General features: G+C 54.1%; 1 protein-coding gene across 1 annotated transcript in view; it reads right to left on the bottom strand.

Moving 5' to 3' along the window:
• IGDCC3 (immunoglobulin superfamily DCC subclass member 3) overlaps positions 1-25,199 on the bottom strand; it is a 110,230-nt gene extending 85,031 nt beyond the window's left edge. The window contains exons 1-2 of the mRNA XM_075431984.1: positions 25,113-25,199; positions 14,054-14,359 (exon numbers count right to left, since the gene is read on the bottom strand). Coding sequence (XP_075288099.1) covers positions 14,054-14,359; positions 25,113-25,182 — 376 coding nt within the window. The 5' untranslated portion in view covers positions 25,183-25,199. The remainder of the gene's footprint in view (positions 1-14,053; positions 14,360-25,112) is intronic.
• Between the last annotated feature and the right edge of the window lie 1,444 nt (positions 25,200-26,643).

Here is a 26,643-nt window from a genome sequence, read left to right on the forward strand (position 1 = left end):
GAAGAGAAGGCTGCGAGGGGACCTTATCAATGCTTAGAAATATCTGCAGGGTGGGTGTCAGGAGGATGGGGCCAAACTCTTTTCAGTGGTGCCCAGCAACAGGACAAGGGGCAACGGGCACAAACTGAAGCAGAGGAAGTTCCAGCTGAACACGAGGAAGAACTTCTTCCCTCTGAGGGTGACGGAGCCCTGGCCCAGGCTGCCCAGGGAGGCTGTGGAGTCTCCTTCTCTGGAGATATTCCAGACCCGCCTGGACACGGTGCTGTGCAGCCTGCTCTGGGTGACCCTGCTTGGGCAGGGGGTTGGACTAGATGACCCACAGAGGTCTCTTCCAACCCCGAACATTCTGTGATTCTGTGATTCCCAAAGGACGTGCCAGTCCTCCTGGCTCCACTGCTGCCTTTCAGGACCTGGGTTTCGCTCGCTCCCAGGAAAAATGACACCAAAGTCAGTATTGCTAGGATGAGGTGAGGTCTTGCAGCTCTGCCAGCGCAGCTGGCTAGCCTTTCTGGCCCCTATGCCATGAAGAAAAGCTGGAAAACAGGATGTCTACAGTCTCCAAAACCTGGAGACGACCCAAAATCTCTCTTAGGAATGATCTCTAAACCCAGATTCTGATTTTTAAACATAGCTGCTCCCAATCCAGAGATGGAAGCACATCCCATGTCTTACTAACCAGTATTAAAAAAACAAAAAAAATTTATTCTCAATGCCCACACCTTGCCCTTTTCTCTGAACCAGCTGGTTTGGACCCTGTCAGAGTCAGGAGACTGCATTAACCAAAGCTGATGTACTAACCCATCAATTCTGGACTCCTCTGAGATGTTGCCTTCAAGCTCATTATCCAAAGCCTAAATTGCAAAGAATTAGATACCTTCACTTTGCATACCAGCAGGAAAAGGGAGGGGAAAAGAAAATCAAATAAAATTCACAAGCCCACAATCTAATTAGGAGAAAAAACTTCCAGTCCTGAAGCATTTGTCAGTTCTTCATCCTGCAAAACGCATACTAATGCCCTCTCCCCTGCACGCTGCGTGGGACTGCCATCGTGCCGCTTCCATAACATGCCAGAAGTGATCAGCATTAGGCCTTCCGAATGTGTCTCCGAAACAATAGCAATTACAGAGTCGTCCATTCATATCTAAAGGCTTACCAGACTACAACTTCCCTCAGGAGGCTAAAGGCATTTCATCGAAGCAATTATATTTATGTAGCATTAAAATACTTTCTTTAAAGCCACGGCAGTTACTTTTTTGCATTAGCAGCAGAGCACTAACGAGGAGTCCTCTCACCCCACCCGAACTCCTCCAAGCATATTTTTTTGTCTGTTTAAAGATTGCTAAAACACACACGTCGAGGGTTTTGCTGCCTTATTTTTAATGTTATTACACTCCCTTACCCAAGGGATCTGACATGCAGATTGGAGCCTATTTACATGACAAGGGCCCAAAATGGAAGCAGCTCATCAGTTTATTCAGCTTTGCCAGCTCTCATCGTGTCATCAAGGACCTTGTGATGTCTGGCAATGCCGTGACGCCCCAACTTTCAGCATTTCGCAGTTCTGTCAACCTTCGCTCTCGTTATGTTAAAAGTGAGATGTTTTCAAGCTTTTTTTCCGCCACGAATCACAAATGCTAGAAACGTGACTTCAGTGCATCATAACAGCTAAAAGCCAATAGACGGCTTAAAGGAACTAATAATTTGTTATTTTTTAACATCAAAAATTCAGAACAAGTGTTATGATTTTGGGAGGGGAAAGACAGCTCAATGCAGGTTTTGAATGCTGGAAGCTGTCAATGTAGTACATTATTTCCCACTTTTTCCCCCATTTTCCTACAGGAAGCCAAGCAGCTCCCCAGAAATATTCCACCTATGAATTTCACAGCACGCATCGAAAAATCGAAACGTGAAGCCTTGGGGTGACATCTCCAACCTCTGCCATTCAACAGCTGATCATACTTTGAGCCGCATCCCACCGGCACGGCTGGCTTGCGCGGGGATGCCAGGAGGTGCTGGCGGCAAGTTCGGCAGCCAGGATCCCGGCTTGAAGAGCCATTTCCTTCAAAGCAAAGGCAGCACCCAGCTCTGATGCGCAGGGGGGATTTTTTTAGTGCTTGAAGCACTAATAGGAGGAACAGATTCCTTATGTTTGACCAACACTTCCTTGGATCTGGGCTCTCCATCTTCCTTCCCAAGCTCTTTGCGCTGGACAGCAAGAGCTATCACGACTCCGCACACCAGTGCTGCCCAGCTCAGGATCCCAAAGGATCGCCCAGCGCCTCGCCTGTCATTTTCGGGTGGGAAACCAGCAGCCTGAATTTTGCTAGCTGGCAGAGCATCTTGCAGGCATGACACCTACCCCCGTCCCTCCTGCCTCCCTGGGCCCTTCTGGGGACGCCACAAGGCTGGACCGGCTCCTGGCCGCCTTGCCACGTTGCGGCCAACCGTCGTACTGGCCTGAGGATGAACTTGTTGCCATGGCAGGAGTCGAAGCATGCGTTGCGCTGCCGGCATGGCGGCGAGCGGCAGCACGGAGCGCCGGCTGCTCCTCCACAACGGCTTTTTGTTGTTCCTTTCTCACCGAGGCGGCCCCGTCACAACGCGCCCATCCTCTCGCCGTGCTGGAGCGGCCTGGCAAAATCCAGCTGACCGTGAAGCAGAGTAGCATCATGGCCAAGGGCCCAGCATTCCATTTCTGTGCTGCAAACACGGCATCTTTCCTGCCTGCTGCAGGGCACGGCGAGGCAAAGCAGACCCCGTGGCACACGCAAGCCTCCCGCTGCGAAGACAGGACATAAGGGGATGCCAAAGTTTTGAGGCAGGAGCTCCGTCCATTATAGAGCAGATTTTAGGTGAGGGGAAATAGCATCACTCAAAAAGAAGGCTGTCTCCAGCTAATGCATTTCCCCACTGCTGCCGGGATGTTTGTCGTAGGACAGGCTCAGCTTGGCTGCCGGGTAGTGCCTTTTAAAACTCCCTTACAGCTTTGATTAGCCTTGCTAAAACTAAGGGCATCTCTCATTCATACAGTAATTAATGGCAGGCTCAGAAGAGGTCGGTATCCCTCATCGCTGCAGATTTTAACAAGGAGAAATACAAAGGTGGACTTAAAAATAAAAGCAATGCTCCTTCCTGTGCAGCGGTTCCAGTGCCTCGGAGATTACAAGCCAGCCCTGCTCTGCGTGTCAGCAAGCCTTTCCAAAATAATGAGCCTGCTTCCGTCCCAAGGAGCTCCTGTTGCACTGGAAAAATGAGCAGAAAGGTATTATGGGCTCACACTCACCAGATGGATGTCCTGCTTTGTTCTCCGCTTACAGAAAACCCTACACATACAGTTTGGATTATCTTCATTGTAATTCTAATCACCACCTCTCTGTAAGGGAGGGAGGGAGGGAGGGATCCTTGCCTCGGTCAGGAGAGCTAATTAAAAGTTGTGAGTCATCCAGACTTCTCCACACACTAGAAATGCTTTTGGAAGATCAGGTAATCTCTCATTCTTGGGGGAACCTAGCTAGCTAAAGAAAAATTAAGCAGGCTCCCCTTGGGCAGGGAGCTGTACAAGAACAAATCCCAATTTTCCCCGCGGGATGCGGCAGAGTGAATCGCAGAGGTGCTTCAAACGTATGCAAACTATGCTTTAAAATAGAAAGCCTTGTACGTGTTCCCCAGCACAGCAACACAAACACCTCCTGTGTACGTATAACCGTAGACTCACGCTGGCTTTTAAAACGCGTTGTCAAAGCAGCTTTTGCATACGAATATGCAGCGCAGGGACCTCTGTCTTTCCCTAACAGAACTTCTGAACGCTCTGGCTGGTTCCTGGATGGTTGGGTACAACCTCAAAGGTCTCAGAAAAGCCAGACCCAAGAGCCTCATGAAAATCGACAGCCAGCAGCAACGCGAAGTCCATGGAGTGCCCCGAATCCTCAAGCCCTATCAGCCCTGAGCAGCGTGCCTGGAGGGAACCAGCCTCCGCGGACCCGCTGTGGTGGGAACGAGCTGCTGGTGCTGATAACGAGCTCTGCTCAGGACCCTCCCGCACCAGCTCGGCGCAGACAGGCTGCAGGCGATGGGCCCCCAAACCCAGAGGGGCTGGGGGGAGCTGGGGAGCACCAATGCCTCCGTCCCCAACTCCTGGGGACACAAACGCATCAGGAGAGTTGCCCAAGGCCACACGGGACGGCAGCAGCAGAGCCAGGCTTCACAAGGCATCAGCCACCACACTGCTTGGGCCAAAACGGTCAAGCCTGGATCCTTAAGGCTGGCGCTCAGGCTCTGTATTTAGGACATAGATCAGTTCCTGTCTTTTAGAGGTGCTGGGTGCCTGCAGAGCCTGAGCCCTCATGAAGGACTAGAGCACCCATGGCTCTCCCAAGGCATAAGGGAGCTGTTTTCTCTTTGGCTACCATTAAAAAAAATACTTTTTTGTTGCCATCCTTCAAATGGCCATTCCAGCAGGCAAAGACTTTGTCTTCTCTCTCCCTCCCCTTCTTTTTTTTTCTTTTTTTTTTTTGAGAGCAAGAGTTTGAGCTGACCCCCTTGGGGCCCTGCCTCTCCTCTCCCCACCAAGCATGAGGATCGCTAATGAAATACTCAGTCAGGACTTTCCCTCCCACCCCTTTACACACCGCCGTGGGAAATCACAGTGAGCTGGATGTGGATACTGCTCTGAGCAAACAAAGTGCCTCGGCGAGTACCCTCACCTCGGCAGGGGCTGCCACGCTGGGGACCAAAGCGACACGGCCGCACTGCTTGGCCGCTCAGGGCAATGTCACCGCAGAGAGCTCGGGACGGGAGCAAACCCCTGGACCGAGGCCGAACGTCCCACTGCCCGCTGCGGAAGATGCTGAACTGCAGGGGGAAAAACTGGTAATGGACAAACCACACCAAGGAACAGGGGGAAACAGGGGAGTGCTGCTCCTGCCTGATTGTTTTGGAGGTTTGCTCAGTACCGTAAATCTGTTTGGGTTCAAATCTGTTTAGCCTTTACTTCATGGGAAATGGAGAACCCTCTTGGCAAAAGGATGCTCCTTTGATGCTCTTACCTTTCTGCCCAAGGCAAATCAAAGCAAAATCAGACATGATGCATTTCTACTACCAAAACGATGTGCAAACTGATTTTAAGTTGCACAGCTTGGAGACCTGGACATTTGCAACCAGCTCGTCTCAAATACTCCTGATAGCTCTGACTTTTTGTTGTAACTGAAGGCTCGGGCAAACCTGCATCACCTTTCTTCAATGCTCAGTGAAGCCATGAACCCAGATTACACACCTTTGGATTTTCCTTGTCCCTCCTGCTGTGTTCAAGACATCCTCCTTGACGAGAGTTCACTGTCCCCCTTCCCTCTTTGACACCTCCTCCAAACCAGCCCTCCCCTGGAGTCTCAGCAGAGCAGTGCAGTCCCTGGCAGGGCGAGCTGTGGCCCGAGATGAGGATGGGCATCATCCTGCCCACAGAGACAGGCAGGGAACGCAAGGCGCTGCGCTCAGCGGCCACCAGCCAAATTGCAGTGCCATGCCCCAGGACGAGCAGCACAACTGAAGAAACACAAGCTCCTGCTCCTGGCCAAAAACATCTCGCTGGGATCAACTACAACTTGATCCGGCAGGTTTGCCGTCCCTGCCCCTCCTGGGCACGGCAGGCGGAAAAGCACTTGGTTTTTCCTCGATGAATAAGCCCAGAAGGATCGATCAAATGCTGCAGCTGAAGTATGCACACACTGAGCCTTTTCTGCTACTGCAACACTGCCACTCATTTACACACCAGCAGCCTAAAACTATCTCTTTTGTACACCCAAATTGATCCTCACTCTTAATTAGTGCTCTCAGTTGCAGCAAAATTTCATTTGTTTCTTCCAAATGTGGCCTGATCCATTGTCCCTCTCCCGTGACCTGTGAAAATTAGTCATTGAGCTCAGTGACAGTGGTAAGTGCGAAATGCAGCATCAAAGGGACATAATGGGGGCCTCTTAGGACTGACAAAACCCCGCCATTAATCAAGGGGTGCTCAAGAGGTGCCAACTGACTGAGGCATGTGAGTGGCGAGGTCCGGAGCGCAGGCCTTCCCGCCGGAGGCTGGATGCGGAGGGATGTGCGGGCGTGGGGAGCTCCCCACCGCCCAGGGACCACTGCGTGCCCCAGGCAGCAACAGCCACCCCAGCATCGCCGCTCCCTGATCTGCAAGTCCCGAGAATCCATCAACCTGCTTTTCAAAAGCGGTTACGGAGCCATGCTTGTCCAGGCAGCTCCTTGGTTTAGAGAGCGGGGACAGAGCTTGTCTCGTGCTACTCAGTGCATTGCTTTAACTGCGTCCGTGGCCTCTCCTACCACCAGGAGCGACGCACGGGACACCACACCAGAGCGGGAGGGAGATGTCAGCATCTCCCATCTGTGTTTCCAGAGTTAACACCAGAGCCTGCAGGTTCCCAGAGCCAAACGCAGGACATCGTTGGTCCAGCAGCACCCTGCGCTGACCCCCTCGAGTGATCCCAGGACCAGGCTAAGGGAGAAGGCACAAACAGCACGGACACGCCAGAGTGGTGTGGAAGCTGCAGCAAAATCACCCAGGGAATTACCCCGTGGATCGGGGCCCGAGAGCCCTGCGGACAAACCTGGGCAGGTACAAAGCCAGGGCAGCCCTGCTCGGCCGGTGAGACCGCAGCGGGGCAGCTGAAAGGCTCAGGGACCAATTGTAGCTGGTGCGGGCAGAGAGAGTTTTAACATCACAAAACCAAAGCAAAGAGGTAAACCTCCGCAAAATTTAAATCTCCGCAGCAAAGCGGTGCGTTTAAGCCCTCTCCTGCAAATCCATGTCATTAAACAGAATAACTTGGACTCGGCAAATCCAAATGACTCTCACTTTCAAGGTCCTGCATTCAGGAGCCCACAATGAGAACAATGAGGTAGAGAAAAAGCCGAGGATCTTGACGCCGCATTCAGAAGGCCATCTGGTCCGGCCGGCACAGCCAGCGCTGGGAACGGGCAGCGTCGTGGGTTGAGATTTAATCTGAGCCACTTATTGAGTGACCTCAGGCGAATCGTTTGACCTCCTTTTGCCTCAGTCAACCCAACTGTAAAATTGGGTTTAAAGCAAGAACCTCTCTGAAAACCATATGCTGTGCCTAGGAGGAGTGGGAGCAGGCTCCCTTCCCAGCAACAGGGCTGCGATGGTGGGTAGAGCCAAAACCGTAGCGGAAGAGGCAGTGCAAGGAGCCGGGATCCAGCATCCCTCGGTGGCGGGGAGCTCTGGCCGACGGCTCTCCCGGCTCTCATCCCGCCAGCCCTGGGAAAGCAGCTTTGGCCGCCGTGCGGGGACTCATCCGTAAGCAGGGATTTGCGAGGTCTGCCCTTGCTCACAGCATTACTGCACCCAAAGGCCCCCAACATTCAAAGCAGCGTCTCCAGATCCCGATCTCATAGAGAGCAGGGATCAGCACAAAAGACACGGCCCTGGCAAAACCAGGTATCATTCTCTACAGCTTCTGTACCCTTTTATTTATTAACATATTTTTGCTCTTTTTGGTAACTGTGGGTTACAGCCACGACCAGAGCTTCGAGGCAAACGCAGCGGTGCTTTCCCTTCACTCACTGGTTACCCCCTAGATCAAGAGCATTGATTGCTCTGGCCATACGCCTCCGAAAATCGATTCCCCCTCACAGCCTTGCCAATGAGCAGCGGCAGAAAACCAACCTCCTCTCACCGGGGCACCAGCCTTGCCCCGCATTGCACGCCCTTCGCCGCTTGGCAGGCTTGCAGAGAAGCGTTCACGCAATGAAACACCGTCCCCAGCTGACATGGGTCCCCAGTAAACGCAAAATAGCACCCACCCCCTTCCCCCCTAGATGCCCACACGGGTGTGCAAATCCATGGCACTGAGGCAAACCCACCCTGGGTTCAGAGAGGGGAAACTGAGGCACGGTTACTGGCCACACCACGGTGACCGGCTCAGCCAGCTGGGACTCTTGTAGGGCAGCAGGAGAGGGGAAGCCATACAGAACCATCACGCCATCACCAACCTGCTGGAAAAACAACCGTATAACTGCGGCATTACAGACCCTGAAGCTGAGACAAGCCTAAGCAGATAAAGACCTGCTCCAGGTGACAGCCCCAGAGAGACCCCGGGGCGATGACTGCAAGCAGAAGACTACGGGAGCAGAGACCTGGCCTCCCGAATAAAGCAACGGAGGAGGAGTGTGGCCCTGCACTTCGAGGAGGGGCTGGAGCAAAGCAGCAGCAGAGGGACAAGCAGCGTAAAAGCCCGTGAGGCCGGGCACCGTGCTGTCTCCACAGAGCTGCCCGCAGGGGTACCCGCAGAGCATCACCCTGGGCTAAAAACGCAGGCAGCGAACTCGGGAGCAGCCTCGTGCTGCCGGCACGGGCTGCGGAGATGTCAGAACTTCCTCAGCTGTGCTCCAAGAGTTAATTGAGACAAATAACTCAACAGTGCTACCATTAATGAAATTCTTCTGATATATTTCCCCTGAGCTCTCTATAAATGACTAAGTGACATTACTGCCTGCAGTGCAAACCCCCTGTATGAGAGATAACATTGCCGGAGCTAAGGTTGGCGCATCCACGTTACGAGCCTGGCGGAGGACTGCAAGATGATATTTAAATAACTATCACACTGCTAAGAAATGAGCAGCCAAAAGAAATATGGTCTTATAATGTGCTCAAGTCTCAGGATGAATCCTGGCTGTTACATGCAGACGCTGAAATGCAGTGGGTGGTAAGTGACAAACTCTTCTAATCCCACAAATCTACTAAAATTCCCAGTTGAATCTCTTCGATCTCCCCCCAGTGACTCTTATATTCATACATTTGTTTTGCAGCACACACAGGGCCAAATACTGCAACAGTACGGATGCGAGACACAGCATCACGTGAGCCAGCACGTCCTGCAGGCAGCCAAAAGAGCTGATGGAGGGAAATTACCCACTCACCCATCATTTCCACCCCCTGGAAACCTCTCACAGTCTTTTTGCTTTACTTAATTTCTTTTTCTGCCTTTTTTTTTAGTAATTCCTCATGGGTATTTTCCCCTCTGAGACCCACTGCTACAAGCCCAGAACTTGCCGTGGGCTTACCAAGAGGCGTGAGCGTTCAAAGCACAGACAATACAGAAACATCACTGGCATCAGGACTGAGCCCTTCCACTCAGCATCTGAGAAGAAAGGGCATTAAATGCAAGCAGAGCCACAACTGGGGGGAAAAAAACCAAAAATCCTGTTTGTGGATGGAGGAAACCTGGCATGCAACACCAGGGGTTAAACTGCAATAAAATGCAAGCGACCTTCAGGCCAAAAGTTCCTGGGAGTAACAGGACCAGTGTCTCCAGAGCCACAAACCAATGCCAGGGCACTGGCTCTAGAAGCGTACCTCTACCTCCAGCACGTGTTTCGCACCACTAAGATGTGTCACCACGAAAGTCTCCCGCTTCCAACTGGAGAAACAGGTTCACTTCATCTGAGCACAAGCTATAGGTAGGGTTCTGCTGACAATATGGATACTGTACGAACACAAGAAAAACCAACAGCAAACCCATGGGTTTAAGGTCTGCCTTGATGTTCTGAGCCGAGACTCGCATCCAAACGGTGGCATTGCCTAGGAAATACCTTGGTGACAACTTTGGTGCCACCTTATTTAAACCTTAATTTAAAATGCTAACTTCATAATGAGTGGAACAAAACTGTGTAAAAACATTTCCCACTCTAATCCTGGTTTGATCCCCCCAGTATGGCCTTCTTTTGTAATTACATCCCTTTGTGATCTCACTCTAATGCCTTGTATTGTGACCCATAAAATAATCAGCCCCCTTTGTCTCTCCCTAATCCTTTTAGACTTCCTTCTTGTCTCTACACTCTTATAAATGCTGCCATTATTTGGGCTCAGCAGCTCTTCCCACCACCCCAGAGCCTGGAAAGGGGGCTGCAGGTTAAACCCTGAATATATTCTGTGCAGAGGAGCTGAAACGATGGGAAGATCTTTCCTGCTTTAAAAACCCCGCAATTCCCAACCTCCTCCCCTAGCCACACAGCTCGGCGGGGAAACCAACTTGCAAGCATGCATATGCACCAACCTCCCCCTTTTTTATCTTTCGCAGATGACCTTGAGACCCTTGGCCTGGAGGTCGCACCAGCCAGCGTGTTTGTGGGGAGAGGCTTGGCCCCAGGCTGGGCGAGAGGAGCTGCCGCTGCTGCTGTCTGCAGGGATCAATGCAGAGAAGAGACATCATGTCTGCCCTGCCCGGGCCAGCAATCCTGCCCTCCTGACGGCCCATGGACGGCCGGCACAGTGGGATGGAGGAGCGGGATCTGGAGTAGGATGCAGAAGGGAAGAGGGTAAGGGAGCAGAGAAGGGCGCAGGGATGTGTAGTGCTATGCTTGGCTACGAAACACTCCCCCCCGCAGCGAGACACGATGAGGAAATCACCTTGACAAGCCCAGGTATCTCCAGAGCTATTCTCAGGTCCCACAGTCCTTCAAACAACGGGCAGGTCCATTTCGCCAAGCTTCAAGAAACCCCTTTGGCTCTAAGTTGCACGACTGACTTACTTTCCCTCTTTCCTCTTTTTTATCGCACCAGATCAAACAGGGAAAATTGCTACTCTCGGGCCGGATGCGTGCAGAGCCTGATCCGATACCCAGTTTGATGGTGATTTCCAATTAGTGGTAACTGCTTGTTATTGAGTGATATAATCAATGGGGCTTACTCCACTGACCGGGCGGTGATTTATGACGATGTGGAGCCAGCTCCATCAAATTACAGCATTGGCAAAAAGGGTTGGAAATGCCATCAGACAACACGATCGGAGTCAAGTAAGGCCAAGTTAAGCAAAAGGTGGCGATGAGGAGCAAGGCGGCTGCGTTTTGGGGAGCTCGCCTGCCGAAGGCGTGCGCTCTAGCTGTTACCGTCGCTCGGAGGGCACCCTCATCTGCAGACAGCAAAGGCACGCACCAGCTGCTGGCACGCACAAGGGAAACACAGCTCCTCACCGAGACCCGTGAAGACACAGCCAAGCAGTGCCTCCAGAGAACACTGCCTACAAAACTCACCTTAATTGAGACAGCTCAGACTCCTGCGAAATTATGAAACTCTCATTAGGAGAAAGAAAATATCTGTCTTCAATAACCTGATCAGATTATACAAGCATGTTGCATTCCACAGCCTTTTAAGCTAACAGACCAGGGTTTGAGCAGACGCAGAAACAGCAACCGAAAAAATTCCAACCAGCGCGCCGAGGGCCTCCGCTCAACTCAGCCACGCGCAGGCTTCTCGCACGCTTCTTCAGAAGAAGGTTATGCTACAAAAATATTATCAATATGTTTAGCATCCGACCTGCCAATCCACAAACCAGCCAAGGTCCACTTCCGTCTGCTGAGCATCTTTGGTTAACATCGAGGACATACAGAAAACCCCCTGGAATTTAGTTAAATTAATTTAATGAGTCAATTTTTAGGAGGGAGGTTTTAAGAAGTGCCCGCTCCGCGCAGCACCTCGAGCCCATCGAGGCCGCGCGCACAGCGGCTAAGAGCAGCATATTCTTCGAGTTAAATTCTACTCGATGCCAAACGTTGAAGTAAATTTGAAACATAAAAATATGATATCCAGCCCACATTTCCTGAATGTAAATATGTACATTCCTCCAAGCCAAGAAGATTATATTCCAAGCAATAGTACAAAGCCAGGGTCTGTAACAGTGATATGAGACTAACAGCCTGCCTTTGAAGACAGTGAAAAGTGCAACAGAGCTCTCGAGGGGCTCCGGTCTGTCAGATCCCTTTTATTCCTCAGTAGCACGGCCTTGATCAACTTTCAAGATTTTTTGTTTGTGAAAGGTTTTTATTTCTCCTTTGCTTTTTGTGTTCAGATGTCAGGCTCAGAGGGAAAAAGAGATCAGCATCGGGATGAGGTTTTACCCACCGGCAGTATTTACTCTTCTTGCAAAGGTCTGCTTAGCACTTGGGTTTTTTTTCCTTGCAGGCAGCCAGCACCCATTTCTTCGATGCAACGGTCCCGTCACCTCTACAACGGGGATACTCACCCCCCTCCTTTGTTTGACTTGCTTCTCGGGACTTGGGGCAAGGAAAGTCGCTATCACTGGTGCATAACCACCCTGAGACGTGGGGGCTCGAGGGTAGAACCGCGATTCATTCTTAGGAGATTTCATCTACGTTTAAGCCGAGTCCTAAGTGCAAGTGCACGCTCCTGCGGTTCAGGCACAGCGGGGGAGCTCGCCCTCAGCAGCAGGTTACATTTGCCCACGACATCCCGATTTATTCCCATTATCCGCAGGCACCTGTGGCGTCAAGGCCAGCTGCCCCGCGTTTTGTGCTGGCTTCACCCAGACCTTTTCTCAGGGCTGGCATGAAACCAAGCCTGAAGCCAGAACAGAGTCCAGAGCGTTTTCAACACGATCCCTTTTCCATTTTGATTCATGTGAAACTACAGCCACAAAAGGAAACGCTATTCAGGGACACACAGCACATCACATACGTATCGATGCAGGAGCCAGGATAAACAGTGTGTATTGACAATCCACTCTCCCAAAGGTAATTCCTCCAGCTCTCACGTCTCCTGTTTACAGGTCCGAGAAGTTTGACGTGGTGCTTGTGCCTCAGCCAGCTCCCAGCTCATAAACGCCAGAGCCGTTCACCAAAAGGGCTCCGAGGTTTCGCACCGCAAGACTGACGAGTTTGAGATCCAGCTGCTAATCTGGCACGGACCCAAAGCCCTTGGCTCCTGGACAATGTCACTTCTTACACTACTGAAAAGCTACGTTTGCAGATGGCCACTTCATGCACTCGGGGATTGTTACACACAAGGGCTGGAGTGTTCCCTTGGTGGGCTGCCAGCCGGCTCCGGCGCTGCGGGGAGCGGGCGGCGGCGCTCCGAAAGGCCCCCCACTTTGGGCAGTGCAGCCAGGGGAGCCTGGCCCCAAACTTTGCCGCAGACTTTTCCTGTTTTGCACCAAAAAATCGTGGCGCAGTTTGCAAACTCAACCGCAGCGGTAGTGAGTGGCTTGCAGAGGAAGAAGAGTGGTAGCCATCTCCCAAACAAGTTGGAGAACCCGTCAGTAGAACAGCATCTGGTGAGGCCTCGGGGCCATACCGGACACCTGTCCTCACCTCCATACATAAATTACACCGAGCAGCAACTTCTGGTCAAATGCAAAAAGGATTAGGGGCTGCACCCCCAGAGCCTGCAGACAGTCTGCAGGCAAAGCTGGCCACCGACACAACGGGGACAGGAACCACCAGGACACCTCAGCTCCGCCATCAGTCCCGGGACAAACCCAAATTAGCAACCAGAGCCGGCACGGGGAGCCCAGCAGCCCAAGTAGCTGGAGACCCAGCAGGACCAGCTGCTCTGGCCATGGTGATGCAACGGGCTAAGCCTGGCTCTGCACAGGGCTGGAGTCACAGCCTGCCCTGTAATTCCTCTTCCCCACCTTTAAATTTCATTTCCTCGTTGACATTTTCATCTCCCTTCTCCTCCTCCGGCCTCCCCCTCCAGACAATCTGTCTGGTGTTGTTAGCCTTGCCCTCAAAGGCACTGCCACGCCGGGTAGTAAATAAGACCTTGCTGCCTTCACACTGCCAGCCTTAAAAAACAAAATGAAAGAAACCATGACCTTCAGAAGGTCCTTGCCTATGGTTTGGAAAGCGCTGCCTTCCAAGCAGAGCCCAGCCGTGCTGCACAGCAAAGGGGCTTCCAAACCCACCGCAGCAGGTACACAAACACGGACTATTTCGCTGCATGACTTCAACATAACTTACCCCTCCGAGATGGGGAAGGTACTGCTAGAAGCTGGCTTTTAGTTTTCTCCCTGAGAAGGCTGATTAGCTCTTCTCTCACATCTGGACAACTATGCAGACTAGATGCCAGCCAGATCCTCTCACCAGCTCCAGGCTCTTTTTTCTCTTCCCCGTCTTTAATCCTCCCGCCCTGAACACCCAGCACCCACCACGCTGCCCTCCCCCTTCCCGGCAAAGCCAGGGCCCCTTGCGGGACGGCCCCACGAGGTGCTGGTGGGACGATGCCCGTACTTACTCGCTGCCTGAATCTTCGCCTTCCGGCTCACCACCAGCCCGTAGTGGTTTTGCGCCATGCAGTCGTACTCGCCTTCATCCGAGGAGCCATCTCCCCGGACCCTCTGGAAGCGGGACACGTAGAGCGACCCGTTGGCCAACATGAAGGCATTCTCGCTGTCCACGATCATCACGCCATTCTTCCGCCACGTGATGGTGATGGGCTGGATGCCCTCCACCTGGCAGTAGAGGATCAAGGGCTGCTCCTGTACAACTATGTCATCGCTAGGCTCCACAACGAACGACAGCTCGGAGGAATGGCCAAAATCTGAAATGAAGAGAAGGACAGAGTCAGCAGCGTGTCCACAAGAAGCAGCGAGAGCCAACTGCTACGGCAGCTAATGGGATGACGAAAACATTTCGGGTAGAGTGGGCTGCAATAGGGCTACAGGGTACAAGTGTTTTGGAGACACACGCAGCCCTTGGGCACGCTTTGCCTCCCAAGGCTTTGCTATCAAAATCTCAGGGTGTGGTTTCCAAAGGCACAAACACAAGCACAGGCCTTCGAGGCTGCGTTTGGAGACTCCAGCGATGGGGATGGGCAGGCTCACCGCTCCGGTGGCTTGCCAAACCCCAGCTCCGCTTCATACCCCGCTGCGGGCTGCCTCTGCACCTCCCTTCGCAGGGGTGCAGCAATAGGCAATAAAAACTCGCAGAAGCATGAGGCATCAGCCATTCCCACCGCAGGAGCAGAATTTTACACCAATTCAAGAAATCCGCTCCTCTCCCTCGTGTAACAAGCCGATGGGGGTGGCGAGGGGAATCGGCAGCTCCCGATTTGACCATATTGCCACCGGCATCTTCGCCACACTTCTCCCGCCTGGCAGAGCGCGAGGCTGTTTGCCTCTCGCACGTAACGCCGTGCCCTTCTGTCTCTTCGGCCCCTCTCGCGCTGTAACAGGCAAAGGATGGTGCTATTCACGGCTTAATGAAGAGCAAGTTAAGCACCGAAATACAAATGCACAATGTTCTGGCTAAGCGACACAAAAGGTTTCTTGCAAAGCAATTACGCTAAACGGCGTCCACGAGAGAGAAGTTATTGCAGAATTTGTACCAACAATAGGCAAACCCTCGCTTCCCATCATACAGATACATCCTAATTTACTTCTTTTGCCAACAGAACTTTTAAACACTGTCTTTGGCATGTTATGCTTCACTTGGTCCAGCACACCTTTTTAGGGTATAATTTGCCATACAGTCATGATTAGAGGCTACAGAAGACGACAGTAATAGAGCTATTGTTTAAAGATTAGCCCAAAATACATGCTGCCATGAAAGACAAAAAGCGACCAAGAAACAGGAGTCATGTAAATATTTGAAGGGTGTAAATGCAGGGATGGAGGCAAATTCTTTTTGAAGAGCAGCAACGGAGAAGAAATTCCAGCAGAGAAAGAAACCACAATTTCATCCGAATACGGGGAAAGCCTTTCTAACTGTTCCCTTGTGCAACAGCCCCTCGATGGGCGGAGGTTTCCAGCTGCTCAAACCTGCGATTCAGCTTCTCCCCTCTTTCCTGGACTCAGGGAGACCAACTCCGCAGCTGCCCACAGAAGTGGGACGCGCACAGGCAATTTCTCTTGGCGAACCCCAGCCGCGGCACAGTCTTTGTAAAGGCTGTCCCTAACACAGACCCCACCAAGGACAGGATCCCACCACACTAGGCTCAGAAACAGAGTGGAGGGCAGATTGTTAACGTACAGTAAAAATAAAAGGGATGAGAAGAGGCAGTTATGCTAAAGAAGGAAAAAAAGTCTGTCTTTTCTGCTCTGCAAACCCAGTGAGATTTTTTTCTTTCTTTCTGTAAATCCCCATTGCTTTCTACAGCAACTTAAATTGGATTACGGGGGATAAACATTGAGTGCAACCTGAGCCGAGGCAGATGGACGGAGCAGACAAAGCAGGCAGGGCTAGCGCACGGCAGGTCAAAGGTACTGCTGTCAAGGTATGAGTGTGTGCAGGGAATGGACAAACTCTACTTAGTGACAGACACCTACAACACACACTTTATTAACCCATTAAGTCTTAAAATGTCAGGCTAGCTCCAGCCATCTCGGTGATCTATCGCTCACTGTGACTTCTTTTTTATGAGATAGCCCTGGGGTCCTCTCAGCAAGTTAGACTACAGCCAGCGCAAACCCATCAATTACTTTTTTTTGTGAAAATTAAGGAATTAAACGAATGCTCCGCATTTTTCTGCAAAGTGGCCAGAGTCTCAACAGCACCTACCACGCTGGGGCCCCATTCCCAGCATGGGCGCTCCAGGGAGTTAGGTAGGACAAGGACCCTCGCATCCTGACACCAAACCGACGGGGCTCCCAACTGCAGAAAGACTGAACAAGATTTCAGGATTTAGTCTAACAGGCGATCAGAAAAAATCCCTAATGAAATAAATGCCCCATCTTCCCCCAGCTCCTCCGTACTCTTAGATAAAACAGCTTATTATTATATGTATAATAAAAGGAAGAATCAACATAATTACACGCCCTTCCCACAATAGCTGTCATTATAATAACCATCATTAAGGCCTGTGATTGGAGATAATCATGTTTACCTCCATAAACATTCGGTCTGCTTCCTAACTCCAGGCTGCATGAGCAGCAGAAGTGATGACACTCATAGATAGGACTTGTGCCCTGAGGTGGGGGCAGACACGGGCTGGTCCCGCGGTCTCCTTGGGCTGTGGGCGAGAGCAGGACCGTGCCTTGAGGTGTGACACCGTGCAACGGACAGCGTGCAACTGGTTTGTAACTTGCAGGCACCTCGCAGTGTCCAGAAGGACCCAAATTCCTCCTCAATGGATGCTTTTCTCACGGGATGCTTTTCTGACCTTGAAGAAATCCCACTGCCACTTTCCTAGGGCTTCAGGGCTAGGTGACCAACTAACCAGACGCACTGGGATAAGCAAGCCCACCCCATCTGGGGATCTGGGAGAAGCCGAGCGCAGTCTTTCACCCGGACATGGGCTTTCCACGCAAATTCAGCCAAAAACCTCTCTTCTCCCACCCAAGATATTCAGGTGCTGAAAGATGCAGAGGGGCATCTGCTGCTCTTCAAAAGCCACTGCGCCTTTCCCTGGCACCATGGGCACATTAGGCATCCTAAACCTGTCTCTCTGCATCGTTGAATAGATAGATCTGAAGCTGCCTTAAAAAACTGAGCTTTGGTCCTCAAGGGTCTCAGTATTCCACTTTGCAAAAACCACAGGCTCTGGCTTTCATGGGGTAAACCTCAGAGTCTCACAAACAGGTAAACTGTTGGTGGCACAGCTGGCAAGACCCAAGCTGACCAGCTGACTTAAGTGTGTCTGTACCACCATGGCACCACTGGTGCAGGGAAAGTTGAGCCCAGCATGTCCCTGCCATGCAGGAAGCTCTGAGGAAGCAGCCATGGGCTCTTCTCTGTCCAAAGGGCACCTTGAAGCCAGCTCCGTTCCCTATGGCTCTCAGCCTCGTGGTCTAATTCGGGGGCACAGAGTGGGCTTGGCGAGAAGGACTCCTTCCTCAACGCTGTACTTCTACAAGGCCTCATGTTTCCTGGGATTTTCTCAAAAAAGAATGGAGCCTGCGATGCTGCACTGCCCAGTGTTGCACACCATCAGGAACAGGTATGAGAAACTGGTCTGCAAACAGCCCAACCTAAGATTCCACGTGGCCGATGCACAGTCGCTCCGGAGAGAACTGTGTGCAAGGCATGGTAGAAACTGGGCACTCTACACCTTCAAGACCCCCCCCTTCATCCATTTGGCTGTCAACATGGGATTATTTGCATTAAAAGTGATTTTCCAGGATCAGGCTTCAAACAGGGACGTTGGGATCTGGCCTTCCAAGATTGGCATTGCGGGGCTCCAGGTCTCGAAGGTGGACTCTGAACTCTGAGCCCTGCCTCCCTGGGATGCTCAGGATGAGAAACGAAAGGACAGGGACACTCACAGAGGAATCTCCATGGCGGGACAAGAGGGCTCCTGGTGTTTGCTCTAGAGGTCAGTTCAGCTGGGCCAGAGGGAGAGCACACACAAAGCAAGGAGGTAGCAGGGAAGAGAGGGACCCAGCTCCACTAGCATAATAAATTATTGTAGTGAGCAGTGAGGCACAGAAACCATGCTGCAAAGTTGGAAGTAAACCATGCTCCAAAGGCACATGGAAACAGTGAAAGTGCAATTAATTGAGAAAGACACAGAGGAAATCGCCGAGGCCGTGTGCATTCACTCGGGCAGTCGGAAAGCCCCGTCCCTCTCCAACGGCCGGCTGCGTCGCCAAACCCAACTCACCCACGCAACGTCCCGGGTGCCTCCCGAAAGGGACGGCGAGGCAGCGGGGCTCACAGCCACTGTCTGCTCATGGCAGAAACTATAAAACCCGGCTTAGGGCAGCTTGGGTTTGTAGCTCGAGGCAGGGGTGCGAGGCAGGCAGCGGAACAGAGCGCTTCTCTCAACGCCGGCAGGCTGCACCGGGGAGCGCGCGAGGGAAAGTTGCTTTGCTTTCTGCAGAAGGATGGAGGGAGGAAGCGTTATTAGCTCTGACATCAAGGCCACAAGAAAATTATTGGAATCCTCATTCTATAAGTCCCCTTTTGAGAAACATTTACCATCTCCCTGAGCAATACAGTATGTGACTATATGTGCAAATATTTAACAAAAACTACTTCCCCTACTGATCAAGCAGACAGGCACACTCAGAGAAACCAATTAGCACTTGTGCTTTTGAACCAAGAGATTTATTTAGTGCTGAGAGAAAGAACTTTGAATTAATGGGAAGCTTAAAAGACACTTTGAAGTATATTTTAAAAAAAAATAAGTTTAATTATTTTTTACTTGACACTGTGATTCATGTTCAAAGCTTCAAAAGAACTTGCTCATACCCTAGCATTGTCCTCTTCCGTTTGGGAAACGCGGTTTTGGCTTTCCCTGCTTCTGAAAAATACAGCAACTAATCTCACCGCTCTAATTAGTGGTGACATCCATCGCAAAGGACCTCGGTCACATCACAGCTCATCCTCCTGGACCCTGTCCAGACCCACAGCCAGCAGGGCCATCCCTGCCCCGGGAGCACGCGGGCCCGACAGATGAAGCCTGTATTATTACTCCCGTTCGAGACAGGGGACATCAATCACAGAGAGATGAAGTGACCTGCCAAGGGCCCAGTCTGAGCTGGTGGCAAGGCGAGATATTGCAGGAGCAGCCAGGTCCACCCTGCCCTTCCCGGCGCAGCATCGCTGGGAGCGGCCGCAGCTCCTCTCTCATCACACCAGCAGCACGACTTCCACCCACAAACTGCCCCCCATGAGCAGAAATTCGCCCTCTCCTGATTTACCGTGTTTGCTCCCAGCGTAACACATCATAAACCAGCAGTGACCCACCAGCCAGCCTCACCACCGCCAAGGACAGCCACTCTGGTCCTGCTTCAATCAAGACAGAAGATGTCCCTGGAGCCCCACGAGCCCACGACCAGAGGTTTTTATAGTGGGATGCGGGTTAATATTAGGACCGAAAACCTGGATGCAAGGTCAGGACAGCCATTGATAAAAATGCCTCTTGTTTTTGCAGCGGTGTTTTGGTTTTTTAAGCCCTTCTGCAAAAGGGAGGATACAGAAGGAACAGATACCTGGACCTGCAGAATGTTCTCCAGCAGATTATAACAGGTTTCAGGCTGATGAAATTGGCAGCCTGAAAGCCCAGCTGGTGCCCCCTTAAATCTCCCTCAGGCTGACCCAGACCCTAAGGAGAAAAGCACTACACTGCAGTAAAGTGCAAATTGGCTCTTTAGGGCATCCAGAAAAATTTACATTTAAAGAAGGGGAGAATAGGCTGTAACAGGCCCAACATCTTGTGGGCAGTAAAGTTTATTAGCTCAGAATTTTTTATTCCCTTCCCTTTCGGACGGGAGGTTATATAAAGCGATTTTTCCATGGAGCACATAAACCACATCCACTCGTTAAGCAACTGCAGGAGGTCTCTGTCAAGGATAACGCAACCTCTCGGCCCCCCGATGCGGAGCCCAGAGACGTGCCCAGCATCGCTGCCCTACGCGGGGGCACCCATTTTAGCCGAGGAAGGCAAACCCACCCCAAAGAGCCAGAGAAGCGACCCCAAAGAGCCAGAGAAGTGGCCCCAAATAATTTTCAGATGTTCGAGACCAGACTGGGCAAATCCCAGGAGGTCTCTTGTTAAACACAGCACGGAAGCTGGAAGCGTTCACAGCACAAAGACCCTTTCCAGGACGAGCTCCGAGTCCTCGTGGGCTCCCCCATCCCTAAAGAAGGCAGGGTAAAACCTGTTGGTATAGCTGGAAAGGGCCAAGACCTTTTCCGAGTTCATTGCCGACAGCAGCTCCATCCGCAGCGAGGCATCCAGCGTAGGATGTGTTGTTATTTGCATTCGCCACGTGTTTCGCAGCCCCGACCGGATCGCCGTCTCACCGCAGAGGGCATCAGCAGCAACACAAATACGGAGCAGGAAACAACCGCGCACGAGACGACTGCGAAGGCAGCAGCCAAGGTGGGAAACGCTGTGCCCAGAGCTGGGGTCCCTGCAGGCTCCAGCCCCCAAGGCTGCTCTAACGCAGAACGGGGGGGTCAGCCCCCCACTCTGCAAGAAAGCAGCAGGGAGGCGGCTGTCCCCGCGGCCGGTCCCTTGCACAGACCCGGCAGGGAAGGGACTGGCCACGCAGTGGGTGACGATGCTCGTGGATCAGAGACGCAGCGGCTGGGAGAAGCATCATGGTGCCAAAACCACCAGTCAGCACAGCCCCGTCGCCCAGCCCCTGAAATCCAGCTTAAGTACCGGCAGGCAGGACTGGACAAGGCAAGGTCCTTCTGGAGGAAGAGAAGTTTCTGGGCGCATGAAAACCTTTGAAACTCTTATCCACACCCAGGGGATGCAAAGCAAACGCAGCACTCTCTCCTCCCTGCCATCCCCTCTGCCTTATCACCTCCCACCCCAGAACTCGGGGTGGAGGAAAGCATCACCTTGCTCCTCTCCGGCACTGCCGAGCACCGCACCGGTCCCTGCTCGCTCCAAAACCAGAGCTGTTTTAACGAAACACTACCACTTCTCTCCCTTTTCACGTACTCTCAGGTTTCAGCAGCAAAGATCCTTTTGCAAAAGCATCTTCACAGCAGAACCACCCGACCCAACCCGCGTCCTCCTTCCCCGCCGTTAGCTTCATCGACACAATCACACACGCAAGGACAACGACAACAACAAAAAGGCAGCAAATCCTTGACTCTGCTTCGCAACTCTGGGTGTCGATCACCGAGGCAGGAGCGGGGCTGGGTTGTTAAGCGACGGGGCTGCTCTCGAGGTGAAGGGCGCGATACGACAGTGACATCCGATACAACGGCAAGGCCAGATCAGCGTGCCGCGTGCTTTTCTCCGCACGCGCGCCCGTTTGCCTCTCTCTTCTCTTAAAATGCAATTATTGACGTGTTCGCCTCCTTAACCATCAGTTTTATATGCTTGCCAATGACTCCTGAACATGTGTAAACAATTATTTTTATTTTCTTGCAAAACCAAAACGTTGCATATTCTTTTGGATAAACGGACTCGGGTAGATTTTCATGAGCCCTGCTACATAATTTATTAGTTTCTAAACTCCGTAAAACTAAAAGCTCCAGTAAAGTTCAAATAAGTTTGTGATTTCAAAGTAATTTTGAACGGACTATTCCTGTTCCTGTCCGACGTTCTTCGGTTGATTCAAATGGGAATTCTTAATCCGCAGAGGGGGGGTCCTGCATTGTTTTGTTAGATCAAATAAAAGGACAATATCCGGGGTCAGAAACCCAGGAGCGCAAAGCATGAAATAAAGAGGGGGGGGAAGGGGGCACGGAGAAAAGCATCTCCTGTCCCAGATCTGTTGCAGGCTGCGAAGCGAGGGGCACGGTCTGCTCGAAGGCGTGCCGGATCAGCTCGCTGCGGCAGCGGGGAGAGCCGGGCTCCACGGCACGCTGCTCCCCGACGGAGCCGGCGCTGGGTCCCAACGCTGCGGCGCGGCGAGCCGGCTGGGTCCGGCCATCCCAGCGCCGGAGAAAGATGTCGCCAGGCAGCGGGACGGGGAGGTGCGGGGGGAGCAGCATCCCAAGGGCTTTTGAAGCGAGGGGCTGGCGTTGCGCAGGGTCACTGCTCGGCACTTCACACGCTGCGGCACGGGACTCTCCAGAAACCAGGAAATCGGAGAAAGAAAAGTTCGAGCAGACAGAAAAGAGGGACAGAGGCTTTCTCATTTGCACGCATAAAATGAGAGCAGTTTTGCAGCAGCACTGCTGCGGAGCTGCTCCACGCTGGCCCATGCCAGGCTGATTGCGCCAGGGTACGTGGGCCAAAACTGGGATCGAGTGGGAAGGAGAGGAGCGGGGAACCGGGCTGTAACCTTGGATCTGGGACCCTCTGCCCAGCTCCTCTCCCTGGGACCCTCGCCCAGCTCCTAAGCGAGCACGGGAGCTTGTGCTGTGCAAGGTCCAGAGCCTGACAGGTAACAAGGAGAGGAGCAATTAGACTAGTTCAGGATTCCTAACGCCCTGCGCAGGGGTGATCAGGAGGGGACCAACCTGCCCTATTCCCCTCTCCATCAGCTAGCTTTTAAATACTTCCACCAAGAAGTTTACTCTGGGCACAGCAGTGGCCCCAGTAGACGTCTGCGTGCCACCGGCGTGGGCGGCTGCAGGCTGGCACCCCGGCGCAGGCTTCGCACCCGGCACCGGTCCCGAGCGCGATGCACAACACTCGGCTGCGAGCCAACCGCTCCGTTCCACGGGCTGCGAGCCCCGTCCACCACGGGGGAAAAACACGTCCTGCGAGCCTCCCGCAGAACCCCCCAGAGAGACAAAGCCCAAACGGGGGCTTGGATTTCATACAGCATCTCTGACTGCTACTGGGGAAAAATGATACCAGATACCCTCTGTATATTAAGAAAAAAGAGTATTACACCAATTTAGGAGAAGGCAATCCTTTTTTTGCGGCTAAAAAAAGCCCCAACAAAGCCACACAGAGCAGGAATTAGTGAAAGCTTATAGCTTCAATAATTTAGAAGTTAAGCCTACTTAAATATAAATGACAATGTTTAATTCCAAGGCTGTTACTGAGCAGAGCCAGGGAGCCTCTCGTATCCTATGCCTGCCTTTGAACGCCGGACTCAGCAATAACAGACAAAAGCTGTCCACCACCCAGAACAAAGAGCTCCAGGAAATTAAAAAAAAATAGAAAGAATGAAAGAAAATACGGTCTCCCCACCGAGCCCACTCCAGCACGCTGACCAGCAGCTCCCAGTGCCCGGTTCCCAGTCGCTGGGCCGGCGTTTTGGGGAGTTTGGGAGCGGAGCATCCCGTCCCACACCGCACGGCACCGCTCCCGACGCAGCACCCGTCCCCGCGGCCAGGCTTGCTGCTCCGGCGCTGAGCAGCACCGGCGCGGGACGGTTTATTAAGTTCAGCAGAAACGCGTTACCTCACTGTCAGAGCGTGTAAACCCACCGAAGGGGGAAAAAAACCTCTCAGGGCAGAAAAACTTTTAAAGAGCAGCCAAGCCGTCTTTAGAGGGACCAGCAACACGGACCCCAAAGGCAGGAGCCACTGACCTGCCGAGTCACAGCATAAACACACACACAAGGCAACGTGGACAGCAGCAGGTGATAAACTTCGACACAAACTGAAGTTTTGCCTCCAGAAATTCACTTCTTTTCCTTTCCTAAGAAAGAAGCAGTTTTTCAACCATCCTCATCGCGCTGCTGTGTACCCAGGAATCCCAACAGAGTAACGAGCCCTGCCTCCTTACATCCACTTCACCGATAACTTGTATTTTCCGCGAGTCACGCTGGCTTCTCCTCCTCGCCGTGGCTGCTACGAACCACGTGGCGAGATTTCTTATGGGACTAACCCACAGCCTGGTTCTCCAAACACCGTGGCAGCTCATTTCTTATGAACTCAAAGCACACTTTTCTCCCTCTGACCACGCCGGGCTGCTTGCATGTTAAAAAACCATTCCTACTTCTCCTTATCTTTGAGGCTGCGAAGCGAGGAGGGGACAGGAGGGACGCGGGTATCATCATCTTCCTCTGCTCCCTTCTCAGGTTAGAGAGCTGCCTAAGCAGCGTCGCCAGCAGAAGGAAAATACTGTGATTTATCAGCAGGGCATGTGCACAGGAGGGTCCGGGGGAAAAAAGAAATCCCTGCGATGTTTTTGTGGCTCGGCCCCGGTACGAGAGACTTCAAACCCGCAAGTCCTGCGCAGGCAACCGGCGGTTGCCTGCGCAGGACTTGCGGGTTTGAAGTCGCTCGCCATCACCCCTGCGACTCGCAGCCCAACGTCCCTTCTCGGCCGGCCAACCCGCCCGCCCTGCTCGGGGGCTGCCGAACGCCCGGCTCCGCTCCCCGAGCCCCGCTGCCACGGCGGCCGCGGGGGCCAGGGCGGTGGCGGCCCCGTTCCCGCACCGCGGGGCTTCCGACCGCAACCACGGCGAGGGGGGAGGGACACACACACACACGCTTCGGTCCCTCTGCGGGTCAAGGCGTTGCGTGGAGAAGCCGAACGGCCGAACGCCCCGGCCCCGGCGGGACGAGCCGCCCCCCCACACCTCGCCGCAGCGGGATGCCGACACGGCCGGTGCCACCGGCAGCCGCGCCCGGTCCCCGCCACCGCTGCCACGGGGAGTGACCGGGCTTGGGACCGGCACCCGCCGCAGGGACGCGGGGGACGAGCGCGGCGCCGGCCGCCGCGGGGGCCATGAGGGGACGCGGGAGGGACCCTGCGGGCGATAAGGGGGCGCGGGAGGGACCCCGGGGTTGCTGAGGGGACGCGGGAGGGACCCCGCGGGTGATGAGGGGGCGCGGGAGGGACCCCGCGGGTGATGAGGGGGCGCGGGAGGGACCCCGGGGTTGCTGAGGGGACGCGGGAGGGACCCCGCGGGCGATGAGGGGGCGCGGGGCGCGGGAGGGACCGCGGACCGGACGGGACCGACCCGACCGAGAGCGGCGGGGCGCGGCGGCGGTGCCGGCTGCCTGCCCCGCACCCTTAGCCCGGCGCCAGCTCTTACCTCCGCGGCAGCCGAGCAGCAGCAGCAGCCCCAGCAGGCAGGCGGGCAGCGCGGAGCCCGGCGGAGCCATGGCATCCCGGGCGGGCGGGCTCGCCTCCCTGCGCCCCACGGGGAGGGAGCAGCCCGGGAAGGAGGGAGGCGAGGCGGGAACCACCCCTCGGTTGGAGGAGGGGGGGGAGAAGGAGGGGGGAAAAAAAAGGCAAAAAGCGGATTTCAACGCTGCTCCCCTCCGCGCGAGCACGCCGCCGCGCCGGGCGGGGGGGGGGGCGGCGCTGAGGGAGCGGGGCCGCCGGCGGGCGGGGGCGGGCGGGCAGCGCCTTGCGCCATCTTGCGCATCCGCCAGGGCGCCGGGAGCGGCGCGGCGGGGCCGCGGGGGGCGGCGGGGCCGGGTCTCCTCAGCGACCGCCGCGCCCGGGGTCCGCGGGGACCGTGCCCGGACCTTCGCCGGAGCCCTGGCACCAGAGCCCCGTCACGGGTCTCCCCTCGCCAGAGCCCCCTCACGGGTATGCCCTCACTCGAGCTCTCTCAGCAGGGCCACTTCATGGGTCTCGCCTCAGCGGAGCCCCCTCACAGGTCTCCCCTCGCTGGAGCTCCCTTAGCAGGGCCACTTTACGGGTCTCCCCTCATGGATGTCCCCTCACCAGAGCCCTCTCGGGGGCCACTTCACGGGTCTCCCCTCACCAGAGCCCCCTCACTGGAGCTCCTTCAGCAGGGCCACTTTATGGGTCTCGCCTCACGGGTCTCCCCTCACCGGAGCCCCCTCATGGGACTCTCCTCACCGGAGGCCCCTCACAGGTTTCCCCTCATGGATCTCCCCCTGCCAGAGCCCCCTCACAGGTCTCCTCTTGCTGGAGCTCCCTCAGCAGGGCAACTTTACGGGTCTCCCCTCATGGGTGTCCCCTCACCAGAGCCCTCTCACGGGGGACACCTCATGGGTCTCCCCTCACCAGAGCCCCCTCATGGGTATCCCCTCACTGGAGCCCCCTCAGCAGGGCCACTTCATAGGTCTCGCCTCACAGGGCTCCCCTCAGGGGTCTCCCCTCAGCAGAGCCCCCTCACAGGGCTCCCCTCAGGGGTCTCCCCTCACCGGAGCCCCCTCACAGCACTCCCTCCAGCCCAGCCCAGCAGGGCGCTGAGGGCCCCCTGGCACAGCAAAGCCCTTGAGGGAGTCCAGCCCGGGCTGCCCTGTCCCGGCTGGCCCTGCTTTCTGCAGGGATGGCAGCTGACGTGAGGCCATCCTGAGCTTGTGGTAAGCATACGGGAAGAAGGTTCTGTGCCCGGGGCTGGGGAGCTGTGTTTCACCTGCCCTCAGGGATGGGACCCAAAGACCTGGTGTTAAAAGAAGGAAAAATGCTGATGAGTCGGTGCGGCTTCCAACTGGTTCCACCACTCGTTTCGCTGTTGTGCTGTGTTCTGAGGAACAAACCCACTCACAGAGGTGGCTTGCAGTGCCTGGTGTCCCCGGGGAGCAGGGCAGTGGGATCCCAGAGCGATGGCCACAAGGGGATTCCACGGCCAGGAAGCCCCAGAG

The sequence above is a fragment of the Opisthocomus hoazin genome, chromosome 10, assembly GCF_030867145.1.
Source record: "Opisthocomus hoazin isolate bOpiHoa1 chromosome 10, bOpiHoa1.hap1, whole genome shotgun sequence".
NCBI lineage: Eukaryota > Metazoa > Chordata > Aves > Opisthocomiformes > Opisthocomidae > Opisthocomus > Opisthocomus hoazin.